The sequence below is a fragment of the Magnolia sinica genome, chromosome 3 (assembly GCF_029962835.1).
Source record: "Magnolia sinica isolate HGM2019 chromosome 3, MsV1, whole genome shotgun sequence".
Taxonomy (NCBI): Eukaryota; Viridiplantae; Streptophyta; class Magnoliopsida; order Magnoliales; family Magnoliaceae; genus Magnolia; species Magnolia sinica.
In genome coordinates this window covers 46464318-46484230 of record NC_080575.1, presented here as the reverse complement: position 1 = coordinate 46484230, position 19913 = coordinate 46464318, and the positions used below count along the sequence as shown (strand labels likewise).

At 41.1% G+C, this 19913-nt stretch overlaps 1 protein-coding gene across 1 annotated transcript in view; it reads left to right on the top strand.

The window, feature by feature from the left end:
- Nucleotides 1-19913, top strand: part of LOC131239891 (uncharacterized) — an 86662-nt gene that overhangs the window by 37385 nt on the left and 29364 nt on the right. The window contains exons 7-8 of the mRNA XM_058237800.1: nucleotides 13133-13243; nucleotides 13475-13583. Of these exons, the coding sequence (XP_058093783.1) occupies nucleotides 13133-13243; nucleotides 13475-13583 (220 nt within the window). The remainder of the gene's footprint in view (nucleotides 1-13132; nucleotides 13244-13474; nucleotides 13584-19913) is intronic.

Sequence of the window (19913 nt, the reverse complement as noted above, 5' to 3'; positions counted from 1 at the left end):
TGGGGGGTAGACGTCCAACATTAGTGGAGTTATTGAGAAGAAAAAAATAAAAAAGGGAGAAGTACACTTGTGTGAAGAAATTTTTCACCTTGTGTTTTAGGGTTTGTGAGAAACCTTTATTCCAATTGAATTGTGGAAGGGTAGAGGCTTGTTTGGTGGTGGATTCCTCAAGGTGCATTCTTCCCCTCTCTTCTTCAAAAGGTGTTATTATTTCTCTCTTATCTTCCTTATTCCATTACAACTTTCTAAACCCATCAAAACCCCACTCAATCCTCCCTCTGTTTCTTCCCCTTTACCTAGCCACGTGTGGACTCGCATGGGCACACGCATGTACGCACATGTGTCCGTATGGGCAGCCACGTTTGGGCACCCATTTGGGGTTTTCTCTCATTGGTTTCCCCACAAAACTCCCTAATCCCTAGATCCTTTGGATTCTCAAAAACCCCATTCCTAAATCTCCATCAATGAATACAAAACCCTAATGAAAATCTAAATTTTTTGTTAAACTTTCCTTAAACCAGAATTTTGCTTGCATCATTGTCTATTCACGTGGTTGTTGCACTACCCACACTAGATTGGAAGTCCCTACTTCCAAGTGGTCTACTCTTGAATTATTTTATATTTTCGTGCATCGCATATGTGATAACCTAGGATCTTTGTGTTATAAATTTGAATTTCCGAATCAATTATGTGGATATGCTTGATTTTACATGTTGATTGTTGAAATAATGTGTAATTGATCTTTTATCTTGCATCCTAGGATATTTTCCATCATACTACATCAAATTTGGTATCAGAGCCTAGGTTTAGCCTATGGTAGGTGTTTGACAAAATTCCTATACCCCATATTAGGGCATATAGGTTGCAAATAGCTTGTTGAATTTTTTGATTCGGCTTGGTGAATTTTTTGCTTGGGTATTTTCAAAGTCACATATTACTGGAATTTTCAGATTTAGTGACTTTAAGACACCTAGTTGCTGAATTTTCAGTTTTAGCCTTATTAGAATCATTCTAAGGTTGTTTATAGGGATTAAGGTACTAAGGGTCATCATATATAAAATACATGTGCATCATATATCATCACATTGAGCATCATCAAATTTGATTTTTGCACCACATTCATTATATAGTGTACATTCAAATATGTTGTCTCTCATTAGGGTCGTTTAGTGTACGCAAATGCGAACATGTCGTGATTTTGGTCTATTCCCTACCACGAACCCGAATCAGATTGCCAAGGCTCTCGAAAAGATTAACCACCATTTGACGTGAGACGCACAATAAGATCATTGCCGCGCAATTGACTGCCAGCAACCAGCGTATCATGTAGCTAGAGGCTACCCCTAACGGTACCCTCATCACCGGGGTAGACTACTAGTCTCAGGCAGGAGAGCCAGCGGGTGAGGACCCAGTTGAGCAGGGTCCAGTACAAGTAGAGCCCATTATGATTCGTAATAGGAACTTTGCTCAGGGAGTAGGTCATGTAGGACCGTGCGCATACAGGCCTCGTAGAGAGTCATTGGATCGTTACGACCCTGAGGAAAGGGTTATGAAGAGCGTCAAAGTCGATGCTCCAGTTTTGATGGTTGCTTGAACTCGAAGCATTTCCTTGACTGGCTAGCTGACATGGACCACTTCTTCGAGTGGCATGATATGTTAGATCGTCGTCGCGCGAGGTTCGTTAAGATGAAGTTGACGGGTGAAGCCAAGTTGTTGTGGACCAATATGGATCGGAAGGAAGAGCGATGTGGAGATGAACCCATTACATCATGGGTTGAGATGAAAGACCTTCTTAAAGAAAAATACGTCTTGCTCTCCTATCGTGATCGCCTTTTGGACCAGTGGCAGTCCTTGAGGCAAGGGTCAATGTATGTATCGGATTACATCGAGAGATTCGAGGAGTACATGATGCGATGTGATGTTGATGAGTCCCTTGCTGTGACCCTGTCTCATTTTAGGATGGGCCTGCGCCTTGTGAGTAGGCGTGAGCTCATCCCTCATGATGTTGGTACACTAGAGGACGCCTACCTTAGGGTAGAGGAACTTGAACGATACCTAGTGCAATCGACCAGGAAGCGGTTTGCGTCTCGTGATTCCATTGGCAGGGTTACTCCTCAGGGAGCCAAACCTAACCTTGGGAGCCAGACTCTCTTATCTATAACAGAGATGTTAAAGGTAAGGGTCTAGTCAACACTAGTTCGAAGGGAAGTGAGCACATGCAGTGTTTACGTTGCAATGATTATGGTCACCTTGCAAAGGAATGCCCAAACAAAGAAAGAGGTAAAGCTCTTATGATCAGTGTTTTTAGTAGCGTTGTAGCGTATGCATGTAGCGTAATTCCTTGGTAGCGTAAGCTACAAGGTCTGTAGCATAAGTTACACTGCATGTAGCGTAGTGTAGTGTGTAGCGTGGATAGCGTAAGCTACCTGAAATCTCAATTTTTTCAAGTGTTTTTTCTCTGTTAGTTAAACACCTATTTTAAAATGGTGATGACTTATACCTATGACATATGACACTACATTAAACTAATCTGGACCATCCAAATTGTGGTCCATATCGTAGATAGAGCACTTAGATCAATTCGGACCATCCAAATTGTGGTCTATATCATGAATTTGTGATGTTTCAATAAATAAAAAAGAAGTCATACTTAGAGATGTCTAAAGGCAAAAAGAGGGATTTTGCATGGAAATAAGTGGTTGATGATATGGATTCGTAATCAAGAACTCATAGAAATTATGCATTTTGTAAATTTTATCATATGTTCTATTATCTTAATTAAAAATATTAAGGATTGTGTAGCTTACACTACACGCTATAGAGGGCCAAACGCCACGTTATACGCTACACGCTATTTAAAAAATGTAATGCAGGGGCCCACTCGGGGTAGGCGGGGCCCACGGGGGAGGTCTCGTGTTCGAGACTCCTCACCAGGGGTGATTAATGCGCATTTCACACTGGGCTCGAGTGGGGTAGCTTGTGTGATGCAGGGACACACTTGGGGTGGGCGGCCCGTGTGAGGCAGCACCCATGTGATTTGGGGCCCATGAATGGGGTTCGGCCGAGGTCCTAACCGATGAGATGTGGGGCTTGGGCTATGAATTAATTCGCCATACTCTAACAGTTCGAGCTTTTAGAGCGAGTGGTTAATTGTCCTGCATCAAATTGGTATCAGAGCGGGAGGTCTCGTGTTCGAGACTCCTCACCAGGGGTGATTAATGTAGGGGCATTTTCACACCGGGCTCGAGTGGGGTCGCCTGTGGGATGCAGGGGCACACTCGGGGTGGGTGACCCATGTGATTTGGGGCCCATGACAGGGGTTCGGCCGAGGTCCTAACCCATGCAATGTGGGGTCTGGGCTATGAGATAAATGGATTAATTCGCCATACTCTAATAGTTCGAGCTTTTAGAGCAAGTGGTTAATTGTCCTGCATCACACTGCTTATGATAGATGAGGCAGGTGAGGATGACGAGGACATTTGTGACATAGAGGAACATGAGCCTAATATTGGTGCTACTGATGAGGAGTTTGATGTTTAGAAGACCCACACTCTTGCGGTAGTCAGATGCGCCTTTGCCTAAGCTAAAGAAAATGATGATTGACGTAGGAACACGATCTTTTGCACTTATACCAAGTGTGGAGAAAAGAATTGTAGAGCGATTGTGGACAGTTGTAGCCGTACCAATGTGGTCTCTACTAGCACCATGAGTCGACTGGGCTTGAAAGCCTCACCCTCAGCCCTACAGAGTGTTGTGGGTTGATGAGTCCTCCATTCTGGTGTCACAACGATGTTGTATCCCTATCTAGTTTGGGTCGTATAAGGATTCGCTGTGGTGCGATGTGCTTAATTGTCCTGCATCAAATTGGTATCAGAGCCGGAGGTCTCGTGTTTGAGACTCCTCACCAGGGGTGATTAATGCAGGGGCATTTTCACACCGGGCTCGAGTGGGGTCGCCTGTGGGATGCAGGGACACATGCGGGGTGGGTGACCCATGTGATTTGGGGCCCACGGGAGAGGTCTCATGTTCGAGACTCCTCACCGGGGGTGATTAATGTGCGTTTCACACCGGGCTCGAGTGGGGTAGCCTGTGGGATGCGGGGACAAACTCGGGGTGGGCGGTCCATGTGATTTGGGGCCCATGACAGGGGTTCGGCCGAGGTCCTAACCCATGCAATGTGGGGTCTGGGCTATGAGATAAATGGATTAATTCGCCCTACTCTAATAGTTCGAGCTTTTAGAGCAAGTGGTTAATTGTCCCGAGTCACACTGCTTATGATAGATGAGGCAGGTGAGGATGACGAGGATATTTGTGATGTAGAGGAACATGAGCCTAATATTGGTGCTACTGATGAGGAGTTTGATGTTCAGGAGACCCACACTCTCGCGGTAGTCAGATGCGCCTTTGCCTAAGCTAAAGAAAATGATGATTGACACAGGAACACGATCTTTTGCACTTATACCAAGTGTGGAGAAAAGAATTGTAGAGTGATCGTGGACAGTGGTAGCTGTACCAATGTGGTCTCTACCAGCACCATGAGTCGACTGGGCTTGAAAGCCTCACCCTCAGCCCTACAGAGTGTTGTGGGTTGATGAGTCCTCCATTCTGGTGTCACAACGATGTTGTATCCCTATCTAGTTTGGGTCGTATAAGGATTCGCTGTGGTGCGATGTGCTTAATTGTCCTGCATCAAATTGGTATCAGAGCCGGAGGTCTCGTGTTTGAGACTCCTCACCAGGGGTGATTAATGCAGGGGCATTTTCACACCGGGCTCGAGTGGGGTCGCCTGTGGGATGCAAGGACACATGCGGGGTGGGTGACCCATGTGATTTGGGGCCCACGGGAGAGGTCTCATGTTCGAGACTCCTCACCGGGGGTGATTAATGTGCGTTTCACACCGGGCTCGAGTGGGGTAGCCTGTGGGATGCGGGGACAAACTCGGGGTGGGCGGTCCATGTGATTTGGGGCCCATGACAGGGGTTCGGCCGAGGTCCTAACCCATGCAATGTGGGGTCTGGGCTATGAGATAAATGGATTAATTCGCCCTACTCTAATAGTTCGAGCTTTTAGAGCAAGTGGTTAATTGTCCCGAGTCACACTGCTTATGATAGATGAGGCAGGTGAGGATGACGAGGATATTTGTGATGTAGAGGAACATGAGCCTAATATTGGTGCTACTGATGAGGAGTTTGATGTTCAGGAGACCCACACTCTCGCGGTAGTCAGATGCGCCTTTGCCTAAGCTAAAGAAAATGATGATTGACACAGGAACACGATCTTTTGCACTTATACCAAGTGTGGAGAAAAGAATTGTAGAGTGATCGTGGACAGTGGTAGCTGTACCAATGTGGTCTCTACCAGCACCATGAGTCGACTGGGCTTGAAAGCCTCACCCTCAGCCCTACAGAGTGTTGTGGGTTGATGAGTCCTCCATTCTGGTGTCACAACGATGTTGTATCCCTATCTAGTTTGGGTCGTATAAGGATTCGCTGTGGTGCGATGTGGTTCCCATGGATGTCAGCCACATTATCTTGGGTAGGCTCTGCTTATTTGACTTGGACGTTACAATATTTAGTTGCTCAAATATTTGTACATTCATGTTTGAGGGCAAGAAAATTAGATTGAGTCCTCTTCCACCCAAGAGCATACCGGAAAAGAAAGAGACCACCAAGAAGGGTGATCTTGGAACTTCGAGGAAATCCAAACCTAACTCCCTTCATATCATTCATGCAAACGAATTTGAAAGAGAGACTCAGGATTTGGAGGTGTATGCCCTCGTGACAAGAGTGGCTACCCCCCAGATTGGTGTAGAGTTGCCTAGTGAGGTGATTTCGATGATGGATGAGTTCAGTGATGTCTTTACTGACGACCTCCCGGATGAGCTTCCACCTATGAGGGATATCCAACATGTCATTGATCTTGTCCCTGGGTTGACTCTCCCAAACCTTCCTCATTATAGAATGAACTCCACAGGGCATGTGAAACTCAAGAAGCAAGTTGATGAGCTAGGAAAGGGTTCATTTAAGAGAGCATGAGTCCATGTGCCGTGCCCGCCCTTCTAACGCCCAAGAAGGATGGCACGTGGCGTATGTGTGTGGATAGCAGGGCCATCAACAAGATTACTGTTAAGTACCGCTTTCCTATACTGCGTCTTGATGATATGTTGGACATGATGGCTAATGCCATAATTTTTTCTAAAATAGACCTCAAGAGTGGGTATCAGCTGATCCGTATTCGCCCAGGTGATGAGTGGAAAATGGCCTTGGCCAATGCCCCAAGCAATGTTCAAAATATTGGTATCGCGCTATGTATCGCACCCTTGGGATATAGATATGTATCGGTTATCGCACGAGATATGTTGTTTGTATTGGATAATTTATCGCACTTTTTGGGAAACATGGGGAAACATTAGGAAAATGGTTGAAATTTTCAATGAAACTTCAGGTGTTGTTAAAAAGACATTAATATACACTTTTAAATCATAATATCTCAAAAAAGAAATGCCCATATTAGGTTTCATTTGTATAGGGTCCTAAGCCATGCATTGTTTGACTGAACAATGCAACTATATTCAAATTGAATGCATAACATTTATAACTGTACCAAAACATGTATGATCTACACTAATGCACACTAATGCATGAGATCTGCATCGTTCGTAACAATAGGGTGAGCTCGGGAAGGTTTTCAATGGTAAGTATTCATTCCCACTGTCTTGCTGTAGTTGGGGCCACTTGAACTCTAGATCCACCTCACAAGTGGGCCCTGGCCCATGTCCACATCTAGCGGGCCTGATCAATGGTTGGATGTCAAACAGACACTATGGTGGGCCCCAAGAAGTTTTCAATGATAGGGTGTTTAGACACCACTTTTTTGGACCATGTTTCTTATAGTGTGGTCCACCTGAAGCCTCATTGGTGCACCATTGTTTGGGACTGTGCATATAAGGCTGCGTTTGGGACTATATAAAGCAACGTGCAAATAAACCTCATTGGTGGACCACTATTTCTTATAGTGTGGTCCGCTTGAAACTTGTATTTGCTTCATTTTTTTGGACCATGCCCTAAACTAATATATAAAAATAGATGGATGGCGTGGATATGCAATACATGGGGAAAACATAAATATCACCTTGATCCAAAACATTGATGGCCTGTAAAAATTTTTCAACACTAGTTGTTCGATTCACACTGTTTGTTGTGGTGTGGTCCACTTGAGCTTTGGATATGCTTCATCTTTGGGGCCATCGTCCAACTATTTTCAAATCACATTTTAGGGCATGATCCAAAAAATGAAGCATGCCCAAATCTTAAGTAGACGACACAAATATGATTCAAAGCTTTTGTGGTCCACAATAAGTTTTTAATGGTCAATTACTACTCTTTCCTGTGATATGGTCCGTTTGAGATTTGGATCTGCTTTATTTTTTAGATCATGCCCTAAAATATGTTTTCAATACAGATGAACGGTGCGGATGTAGTCACATACATCAAGGTGGACCCCACGGGTCTCACACACCTTAGATTCGGGGTCTCCCCAAATTAGCTCCCACTTGGTTAGTACCCAATCCATGCATGCACATGAAAGATCAGCAATGTGGGTGGGACCCTAACTATGGGCCCCAACATGATGTATGTGTTGTATCCACACCGTCCATCCATTTGGAGACATCTTTTTAGGGCATGAGCCAAAGAATGAGGCTGATCGAAAGCTTAAGCGGATCCACCACAGAAAATAGTAGGGACAATGACACCCACCGTTGAAACCTTCCTAAGGCCCACCATGACGTTTATTTGAGATCCAACATGTTCATAAGTTCACACAGATATGGACGAAGGGAAAAACCAAATATCAGCTTGATCAAAAACTTTCGTTGCCCCCTAGAATTTTTTAATGTTAGGCGTTCAGTCCCCACAGTTTTCTGTGGTGGGGTCCACTTGAACTTTGGATCGGCCTCAATTCTTTGGCTCATGCCCTAAAATGATCTCTCAAAATGGATGGACGACGTGGATGTAACACATACACCATGGTGGGGCCCACTAAAACATAGTTTGATTACTAGTTAGGGAGAGAATTAGGTGCGGCCCTGGTCTGACCCAAGACGGTGCGTCACTTGTGGTGGGCCCACCTTGGTATATTTATTGTATATCCAAGCCGTCCATATGTGTTTACCAATCATTTTAGGGCATGAGCCCAAAAATAAAGCATATTTAAATCTCAAGTGGACCATTTCGTAGGAAATAGTGGTGATGGCTCATTAAAACTTATGAATGGGTCACAAAGTTTTTGATCAACCTAATATTTGTTATTTTCCCTTCATCCACGTTTCTGTGACCTTTTTAACAGGTTGGATGACAAATAAACATTACAGTGGGCCTTAGCAAGTTTCTAATGGAGGTTCAAATATCATTCTTTCTTAGAGTATGGTCCATCTGAGAGTTGGATCTAATTCATTTTTTAGATCATGACATAGAATGATCCGACAAAATGTATGGACGACATGGATATATAATACATACATCGATGTGGGCCCCACCGTAAGGGCCGCATTGTATTTGGTGTAGTCGAGTCGCACCAAATACACTCCCTTAATAAAGGCAGAGAGCGAGAGAGTTCTTTGAAACTCTCCTCTTCTTCTCCGTTAAAGCAGCGAATGCGCAAGCCCTCTTGCCTCATCACGAGACGAATTTGTTAAAATCTCAAAAATCCCTCCCTAATTTCTTTTTTTTTTTTTTCCAAAATCCAACCCAAATCCCCATAAACCTTGGCGGAAATCTGGTTTCCTTTCGAAGCAATTCTCTTCGAAGAAAAAAAAGGGGTTTTAGCTTTTCTTACATGATCTGGCGCTGTCGATCGTTATTAGCACACCAAATCCACACAAATCTTGAGTAACAAGGTTAGAGATTTTTTCCCACATATATATTTTTATTTTCTTTGAATTTCGACAGATATCGACCGATCTCTGGATCATAGACAAAGAAAAATCCCTGATATCATGCGATATATCGCCGATATCACCGATAAAATGTGATATCTTCGATATATTGCGCAATATCAGGGATTTTCTTTTTTATGATCAGCCGATAGTATCGATACTATCGGCCGGTTGTATCGATATTGCGAACATTGCTCCTAGGTAGTTTCATATCGCTGGACCGCGATACCGATAATATCGGCCGATAGTATCGATATTGCGAACATTGGCCCGAAGTACATTTATATGAGTGATGATCCAGGTGTTGAGACCCTTCATGGGGAAGTTCCTAGTCATTTACTTTGATGACATCCTTATTTATAACATGACTAAAGAACAACACCTCCACCATCTGAGGCAAGTGTGTGGGATCCATAGGGTAGAGAAGTTATATGTCAACATCAAGAAGTGTTCGTTTTTGTCTAGTAGTGTCATCTTCTTAGATTTTATTGTGTCATCTGATGGCATGTTTGCGGATCTCAAGAAAGTCAAGGCTATAGTCAGTTAGCCTGAGCTACGTAATATTCATGAGGTGCGTAGCTTCCATGGCTTGGCCACCTTTTATGAATGGTTCATTAGAGGGTTTAGTTCCATCATGGCTCTCATTACCGATTGCATTAAAAAGGAGAGTTCTAATGGACTAAAACAACCTCTATGGCGTTCAAGGAGATTAAGGTCAAGATGACTAAAGCTCTTGTCATGCAACTTCTAGATTTTTCCAAGGCTTTTGAGGTCACTTGTGATGCGTTTGGTGTAGGTATAGGTGGAGTGCTTAGTTACGAAGGGAACCCTGTCGTTTTCTTTAGCAAAAAATTGAATGAAGCAAAACAAAAGTATTCTACCTATGACAAAGAATTCTACGCGGTAGTGTAGTCCTTGTGCCATTGGCAATATTATCTATTTTCGAAATAGTTCATCTTATTCTCTGACCAAGAGGTTTTGCGCTATCTCAACTCGCAAAAGTAGTTGAACCCGAGGCATGTAGGTGCGTCCAATTTCTCCAAGAGTACACTTTTGTGTTGAAGCACAAAGTTGTGGTTAAGAATAAACCTGCCAATGCATTGAGTCGTAGGGTTGTGTTACTCCGCTTCAGAGCATCGAAGTTACTAGGTTTGAGTGTTTGAAGGAAGATTATCCTAGTTGCCCAGATTTTGGAGAGGTGTACGTATCATTGTTAGATGGTCAGTCTAGGGGTAGTAGTGGGTTTGTCCTAGTTAGTGAGTTTTTGTTTAGAGGTGATAGATTGTATATACCTTGTACATCCCTCCGTGACTTTCTTGTCTGTGAGCTTCATGCTGGATGGATAGATGGTCATTTTGGGCATGACAAGACTATTGCCCTTGTAGAGGAGCGCTTTTATTGGCCAAGTCTCAAACGAGACGTTGTTAACATTAGGGCAATGCAAGACTTGTCAGCTGGCAAAGTAGAGGAAGAAGAATACCGGTTTATATACACCTTTGCTAGTCCCCCACGCCCCATGAGTTGATATTAGCATGGATTTCGTGCTTGGGCCCCCCAAGACTATTACAAAGCACGATTTCATTTTTGTAGTTGTGGACCATTTTTAAAAAATGGCTCACTTTCTCCCATATTCTAAAATGTTTAATGCCACTAACATTGCTAAGATATTCTTTGGGGAGGTAGTTCGTTTGTATGGTTTGCTGAAGACCATTATGTTAGGTTGAGATGTGTGGTTAATGAGTTATTTTTAGAAAACTCTATGGCACATGATGGGAACTAAGTTGTAGTTCTCTTCGGCATACCATCCTCAAACTGATGGTTACATAGAGGTTGTCAATTGAAGCTTAGAAAATCTGCTACGATGTCTGGTGGGATGCCATATTAGGATTAAGGATGCGGTTTTGCCCATATCCAAGTTTGCATACAACAATTCCATCAATAGGTTAACTGGAATGATTCCATTTGAGATAGTATTTGGGTACAAGCCTAGAACGCTTATAGATCTTATACCCATGTCTGTTTCACATAGGCCATTTGAGTCTGCAAATGCATTTGCACGACATATTCATGATTTGCATAGTGAGATCAAGAAGCGCATTAATGCTAGTAATTGCCATTATAAAATCTCTGCAAATTCATATCGTAGGTTTAAGGAGTTTTAGGTGGGTGACTACATTGTGGTCTGCATTAGGCCCGAACGATTCCCACAGGGAAACGTGGGGAAATTGAATGCTCACAGTGCAAGTCCATATAAAATTTTTACAAGAGTGGGCCCTAATGTGTATGTGGTGGATCTTCCATCTGACATGGGCATTAGTGCAACATTCAACGTGGAGGACCTTGTGCCTTGTGACGGACCCACACATTCTAACCCTCCTGCAAGCCTTTTTCATACCCCAAATGATGGTGTTCCTGACCCCGTCCCCAACCCATGCCCTTTACTAGACTTTACTTCCCACCCATTTCCTTCTCTTCCATCACTACCGGGTCGGAAAAAAAAGAACGAGGATGTTCTGGACCACCAAGTGGTCTCTACCCGCCATGGAGGATATCAGAAATATCTCGTGAAGTGGAAGAGCAGGTCGGAGTTAGACAATACTAGGATTACAGTAGCAAGTTCCAGTGCATTGACCCTGACTTCTTTGAGCGTTATCACAGCTTTATTTCGCCAGTGGCGAATTCTTCTCAGTTGGGGAGAATTGATGGGGACATCAGAGGATGTACTCGGGTGTACCAAAGACGGAGGCGACCTAGTGCAACTTTCTTTGTGGATAGGAGACGAGTTCCAGATGGGGCCTGCCAGACCATTTTAAAGACCCACATGCATTAGACGTGCATCAAGACGACCCCACTTTGGAATGATGTATGTGGGCTGCTTAGAAGACCATTTTAGTTATAGGTTTTTTTATTTAGTGTTAATCTGACCGTTGGTTCTTGTTAATCAGAGATGGGCCACCAGATTTTCTAGATCTGTGCCCCTTGGACTTTGATCTTGCTTTCTTTAATTTTAATTTTATTTTATTTTGTTATTTTTAGGATTTATTTGATGAATGAGATTGGTAATAAGTATTTTAGCTTTCTTATTTTGGATGATGGGCTATTTCACTTAAGTGAGTGGCATAGTTGTAATTATTCCAAAATTTTAATTATTAAAGCACATGGGGGGCGGGCGTCCAACATTAGTGGAGTTATTGAGAAGAAAAAATTAAAAGAGAGAAGTTCTCTTGTGTGAAGGAATTTTTCTCATTGTGTTTTAGGGTTTGTGAGAAACCCTTCATTCCGATTGAATTATGGAATGGTAGAGGCTTGTTTGGTGGTGGATTCCCCATGGTGCATCATTCCTCTTTCTCTTCATCAGAAAATATTATTCTTCTTCTCTTGTCTTCTTCCTTCTCCTTCCATTACAACCTTCTAAACTCATCAAAACCCCACTCAATCCTCCTCTTTCTTCCCCTTTACCTAGCCACATGTGGACTCGCACGGGCACATGCACGTACGCACGTGCGTCCGTACGGTAGCCACATGTGGGCCCCCATTTGGGGTTTTTCCTCTTTGATTTTCCTCCGAAACTCCATAATTCCTAGATCTTTTGAATCCCTAAAAACCCCATTCCTAAATCTCCATCCATGAATACAAAATCCTAATGAAAATCCGAATTTTTTGTGAAACTTTTTCCAAACCGGAATTTTGCTTGCATCATTGTTTGTTCACGTGGTTGTCGCACTACCCACGCTAGATTGCAAGTCCCAACTTCCAAGTAGGCCACTCTTAAATTATTTTATATTTTCGTGCACCGCGTATGTGATAACCTAGGATTTTCGTGTTATAAATCTGAATTTCCGAATCAATAATGTGGATATGCCTGATTTTACATGTTTATTGCTGAAATTAATGTGTAATTGATCTCTCATCTTGCATCCTAGGATAGTTTCCATCATGCTACATCATATTTCATTTAAATGTATTTCATTTAAATGTATACTGTATGAAGATTATATGAATTGTTTATAGTCATTTTTTGAAGGTACCTGTAACATCAACATATTATTCTAGTCCATTTGTAACATTTCCAAATCGGTTTCACATTTGGGGTTAACAGTTGAGTCAAGCATTATTGTTTATTCTATTCCAGAGTTTGAATTTGTATCTATGACCCAAGAACACACTTAATCACCAAGTGTTTCTCTGCCTGTTTAGGAAGGTTTTAGTAATGGAGTTTATAGAAGGGATCCCAATCCTAAATCTTGGCAACGAAATGGCTAAAAGAGGCATAAATCCCGGTGGTAAGATTGCAGCTGCAGCAAAGCAGTAAGCACCTACATTGTCCTAGAGAGTATGAAAATTTCCTTTCCCTTATTGTTTAGACTTTTGATAATTATAAGTTATTTCTTCCCTCAATGAATTCTTCTATATATGAAATAAGCTTAGTGAATTCCACTTTCTATATGATTTAGTTTGATGGTGAGTCCTTATGCTTCACTATAGGTTTCGTTAAAAGAAGATAGTAACCTTGTGCTTGGAAATTTTGTGCTGATGTAGGAATATTTTGAGAAGTTTGACACTGGCTTATGGTCAAATGATCTTGAAGAGTGGATTTTTCCATGCAGACCCACATCCTGGAAATATCTTGATTTGTAAGGACTCGGAGGCAAGTGAGCTACTAATGCTTAGTTTTAAAAAAAGCTTTTTCATTTCTTGTTCTTTTGATTTGTCTCATACATATTATATTATGTGCCTTGATTAGTTGGTTTTATTGCAGGAATAAGCTATATTTAATGTGAATTGGGATGTACTGAGCTGATTCTTTGAATCAAAACTGGTTTTGTTGTATGAAATAATAAAGGAGAGTCGAGATTCTAATATCTTGGTGCAAAGAATCTTTGAGCTAGTTGTTCCCAGGCTACCTGGCCCTGTGGAGAATATTGAGCTTTGTGCATATTAGAGGACTGAAGGGGTGCAACAGATTTGAGTGTAGAATTCAAACAGAAAATATGGATCCAAGAGAAACACTATTGCTCAACTGAGTAGGTGACTGTACAAGTGGGCTACGATAATTTTTCCATAGTGCGTAAATCCTTGGAGGGTGTACAAGATGCGACTCGTTGTAGGTCGATGAGAATACGAAGCAGAAGAGGATGCTGGAGGATGCAGGCTCAATCACAAAACTTTTAAGTAGAGAAAAAGAGTAGAAAATGTGTACATGGTGTATGATTGAGTAGAGAAAAAGAGGAGAAACAGGTAAATGAGTTTGTAGGCTCAATGGATTTTCAAAGTACTAAAGCTAAAGAAAATTGGTCAGTTGCTAGGAGGCTAGACTGCCTGAGGTTTGGAGTATGGATGCTAAGGGCCTGTTTGGTTCGTGGAATTGAATGGTATTAAATGGTATTAGATGGGATTAACATCATTATTGCTCAATGATTGCGTGTCTGGAAATACCATGGGATTGTAGCCATCCAATCCCATGTTTGGGATAAAATTTTTGCTATGGGAAAACACTGGATTAAGCAAAAGCATATTTGGTGGACCATGGAATCGTAATCAAAGGACCAAATTCACAACAAATGTCGCTCACTATTACACATATATTACCAAAATGTCACGTGTAAATGGTGTATATGAATGGACGGCATGTATAAACACATGCATCAATGTGGGGCCCACATGTGTAGTGGATTTCAAAATCCACGGAAATCCTGCATGGAACCAAATGCAATTCCACGGGACTAAACGTAATTCCATCCCACCTAATCCCATCCTCTCCAAATGTTGGATGGAATTGCACGGGACCAAATGCAATTCTATCCCTCCTAATCCCATCTAATACCATGCTCCAAACGCCCAGTAAATAAAAGTGGTTGGCTGCTGGGAGGCCATATTGTTCAAAGTTGATAAAGAAAAAAAAATGGTAGGCAGGGAGTTGGGAGATGCAAGGTAATAGAGCTTCGACTGAATGCAACAACTAAGACCCCTTTTTTCTTGGTTTTATATTGTTTACTGGTGACCAGTCTGTTCTTGATGCATGTTCCCTAGATGATTCACTAGAAGCCATGCTTGAGCTTCCTCTTGGATGTGAGTATTCTGGATGCCCCCTAGCGTTAATGATTGAAAACTGCCATAGGGGAGCTAGATCATAAGAGGTGAGATTCCCTGAGGAGTTTGCATTGATTGTTAGAGTTGGCCAAGGTTGGGGGTACCATCATAATGAACAATGCTTCTAGAAGTCGACATGCTCCTCCCTAGGCTGCAGACCTTAACAAGTCACAAAGTCCATGCTAGCTTCCTCAAATGACTGCCAATGCTTGGTGTCATGATTGGTTTGGAAAAGTGTCAAATATTGCTGCTGACAAAGGAAGTGAGATATGGTCCTTGACATGACATTAAGTTAGGGAGGTCATCATGTCAGGAGAGTAATGACCCACTTCCCTAGGGTTCCGGAGAAAATTGATATACCTGAGGTGGATAAATGGCCCAATGCAACTCTAGAGGTGACCACTTCCTTGTGAATGATGCATGGTATGAGAGAGAGAGATGCATGGTATGAGAGAGAGAGAGAGAGAGAGAGAGAGAGAGAGAGAGAGAGAGAGAGAGAGAGAGAGAGCATTAGCATGGTATTCATAGACTTATCAAATCTATGTGGGAAGATTCTCAAACATAGAGAGATACCAGAGATATGCTAAAGATGATCTAAAGGATTTACTAGAAATCTTTTTGAATTACCAATCACAAATATACCCTCATAGCACATCAAAATAATGTGATGGTCAACTTGCTCTTAAGCCACCAAAACTACTCCCTTAACAAAGCTTTGGTGATGATTCCAATAAGCTTTTGAGATGTCACAAAGAGGAACCAAACTTGGGGACAAAAATTTTCCACTCTACGAAGTTTTAGTTAATCTTTGTATTTGGTGCGTTAGATTATAGAATTCTATGATCATGCAGAGCACCATACTACTAGAGTACACAATTCTTTGTGTACATCTAGAGCACCATACTAAATGAACCTTATTGTGTATCTTTGATTTGATTGGATTTTATAGGAGTTAATTTGGGTTTATCACCTTGTATGTTGAGATTATTATAAATAATGGATCATTAGGTGGAGCATATATCAATTCTCTCCCCTTTGCTTCCAACTCTCAATATCACCCATGTTGCGATAACGATAACATCGCGATATTTATCAATATTATCGTCGACAAATTGAACACTACATACAACCATGCGCCCATAAAAAAAATTTAAAATGGATTATTTATTTATTTTTTAATAAAAAGATTTTTGGCGATATCAATACATTGGCAATATTATCGAAATATCACCAATACATTGGTGACACCTAGAATTTACACAATCGAAAATATTGGTCATACATTGGCGATACCGATGCATTGGCAATACAAGTGACACTTGGAATTTACATGGTCGAAAATATTAACGATACCGATACATTGACAATACATCGTCGATACCTGGAATTTCAGATACTACCAATGTTATTAGTATCGCTACCAGTGTTATCGGTATCGTTGAGCTAGAGATACAAATAATATTGGAGATATTTCGATAATCTTGGGGATTCTTTGGACAATGCCTGGGTTAACTGACGCAAGTCCTAATTTTTGTTCAACAATCTTTTGACGAAATGTGGTGACAGTATTGATGAGAGTAAGTCTTTGAAGGTGAATTGATAGCATCTCAGATAAGGTTAATACAACCCCTCTCAACCTCTTGGTGAATGAAGCAGGGGTGTGTTTAACAACACCTGGGTTCATCATTTCGAATTTCAACGGCCGCACGACCTTCATTGTTGTAGGAGTCTTGGTCGTCGTGTGTGTTCCGACCTTTATCAAAACATCCATCATTGATTAGGTCTTAGGTGTACAACAAACTTTAGCCTCTACACAAAGAAATCAACTTCTTTGTTGAATTGACTTCCTCATGGAATGTGCTTGCAGTCATTGTATCTAGTAGGTATGCTACTCCAAAGCTACTAGATGGGAGAAAGAAGGTGAAGGCTATAGATGATGCCATGTATTCTTGAGAATTTCACTATGACGAAGAACTGAGAATTCCTATTAAAAAAGATATTATTCTTAGTAGACAGAGAGACATGTACATGTCATTTCAAGTTGTTCTTTATAGATGAAAGGAGGGATTTTCCCATCGAAAGTCGCCTCTTTGGTGTCACATATGACACTGTAGGGCCTTTTAACTTGGAACGCTTTGAATACATCAACAATGCTTTAGAATGCCTTACAAGGGCGGCTTAGAAAGAAGCCCTATCACTACTTGGAGCATAATTAGAGATTCTGGGTTCGATCCCTAGTTGAGTCGCCTCTTTGTTTACATGTGTTTGTGAGTACTGTTGATATTATCAAAGACATTTATAAGCATTCCTCGATATATTTGAAAGAGAGAAGCATGCCAAATCGAAAGGCTTACATTATTTTTTTAAGTTCTATTTACATTCCTGGCTATGGTCTGGCACAAGTCATTAATTACAATCCTCGGGGAAATACCTTTGATTATAAAGTAACAACTTATAAATCTCATCTCATAGAATAGTAAAGAATTGACTAGCAATGAACATGACTTTAGCTATCATCTATCTAACAGTTGGTCAATATATCTTGTCTAGCATATGATTGTATGACTGAATGAAGGTCCAAATTTTAATTATTCGGAGTGGAACTAAGATGGGGAGCACATGGCTTTGTCTAGATACCGATCAACACAGAGCTATTGAGAATATTTCTCACGAATGAATTAGTTGCATGGGTAGTATCTGTATGGAGATGGGTATTGTTTTAGCCCTTTGATTCAGTCATTGATAGACCTAGATATACTGTTCAGGGCTAGGGAGACTAAAGCTCTTAACCATGCCATTTTGACCATAGAGGATGTCAATAATATAGTAATAATCCAACTCCTGATGGCCAGAGTAAGTTCAAAAGGTCATCAGTCTAGGCTAAGCTCCAAAGGATCGCCAATTGCTACAATTCTTGAAGGAGTGCTAGTGTCCCGGATTCCCAAAGGAGTGCAAGTCCTCAAAAGGAGTGTTGATTTCTTGTATTCTCAAACGAGTGCCAACCTTTGGTATTCTCAAAGGAGTATTGACCTACTGAACTCCCTTAAAGATCACCGACCTCTGGGCTTTGTAGAAGGAACATTTCTTCACAGACTCAAAGGGGCGCTAACAAAGTGCCAACCCACTATAAACTTTTTAAAATGCAGATCTCTACACTCCTTTAAGTGAGTGAGATCATTCTTAAGCTCTAAATGTTGTCAGTCAATGTTCTCAAAAGCAATCGCATAAGCGAGTATGCGATCGCATAAGCGAGTATGTGATCACATAATTGCATAATGCCATCCATATAGCATATGCCATATGGATGGTATGCAATTGCATATCTCATAAAGCGATCACATTATGGCGTATGCGATTGCATACTCTCCAATGGTTAGAAATCTGACCGTTGGAGCATTAATTTATTATTATTATTATTTTTTTAATTTTCGGAACTTTTGCCTATAAAAAGGCACTTCCTCCTCCATTTGCAACATAAACATCCTAAAACACTCTCTTGCTCTCATACATCATTCTAAAGCCCTCATTCTCTCTCTTAGTCTTAATCTTGTAGTCTTTTTCTCTACTATTCAAGATCAAGTCAAGGACTCAAGAACTAAGAAGTTAAAAGAATCAATGATTAAATCACTCTATGCTATTCACTCTATCTCTCTCTCTTATCTCTTCTATAATTCTATTATCTTATTATTCTATTTTTTAATCTCCATTCTAAGAATCTAATCTCATATTCTAAGTTTCTAACTTTTTTAATTTCTAATCTCTATTGTAAGTTTCTAACCTGTGTTTGTGTGATCCATTGTTCTTGATTTCTTTTTAGAATTATCATTTATTAAGATTCAGTAGTCAAGACTCAAGAGTAAGACTCAACTCAAGAAGAGACTCTCCAGTCTCAACAACTCAAGAGTCAACTCAATAGTCAGGTCTCAACTCTCAAGTGGCAATCACACACTCAAGTCTCCGAACAAAGTCTTCTAGTTTGTTTCATACTTTCATCGTAATTTGTTAACTTGTAGTTTCTTCTATCTACTTTGTTGTTTACAGTTTCTAGATTCTACACTTCTAGTTTTTTTCAACTTTCAACTTTCAAGTTTCTAGTTTATTTTAGGTTTGAAGTTTCTAGTTTAATTATTTCTAGTTTCTTGTTTTGTTTGTAGTTTGTAGTTTGTACTTTTTAGTTTATAGGATTCAAGACTCAAGAGTTTGATCATTTTCAACTTTGAAGAATCAAGAGTCAAGATTCACTTTCAAGACTTATCAAGATTCAACAACTTTCAACGTCCAATTTCCAAGGATTCAAGAGTCACAAGACTCTCTCTCTCTCTCTCTCTCTCTCTCTCTCTCTCTCTCTCTCTCTCTCTCTCTCTTACAATCGTATTTGTAACTCCACAACCATACAAGTGACACTCTCCCTCCCTCCTTGCCTCCCTTCCTCTCTCTCTCTCTCTCTCTCTCTCTCTCTCTCTCAGTATTTTAAACTATTTACTTTATTTAGTACTCAGTAGTATTTACTTACTACTTAGCAGTTAGCACTTGCCTATTACTACTTGCTAGTTACTACTAATTATTTAGTTTAGTACTTAGACTAATGGACTCTAGTCTAAATTCTAAATTTCTAATACACACTCATAGTCTCATACAGATACTATAGTCAACTACTTTTACCCTGCTAGGCTCTTCTACTTTGAAGTCGAAGTCAAATGACCCGGGTTGCAAGTACGGGTACTATCGAAGTGTCGGTGAAAAGTCCAAAGTAGTGTGTGACCTATGCAGATTCATATGTTCCGGTGGCATTGGCTGGCATAAACAACACCATGTGCATGCATCAAGAGCAAATGCAAGAGCATGTCCCAATGTTACTCTGGAGATCCATAGGAAAATCATGGAGTTC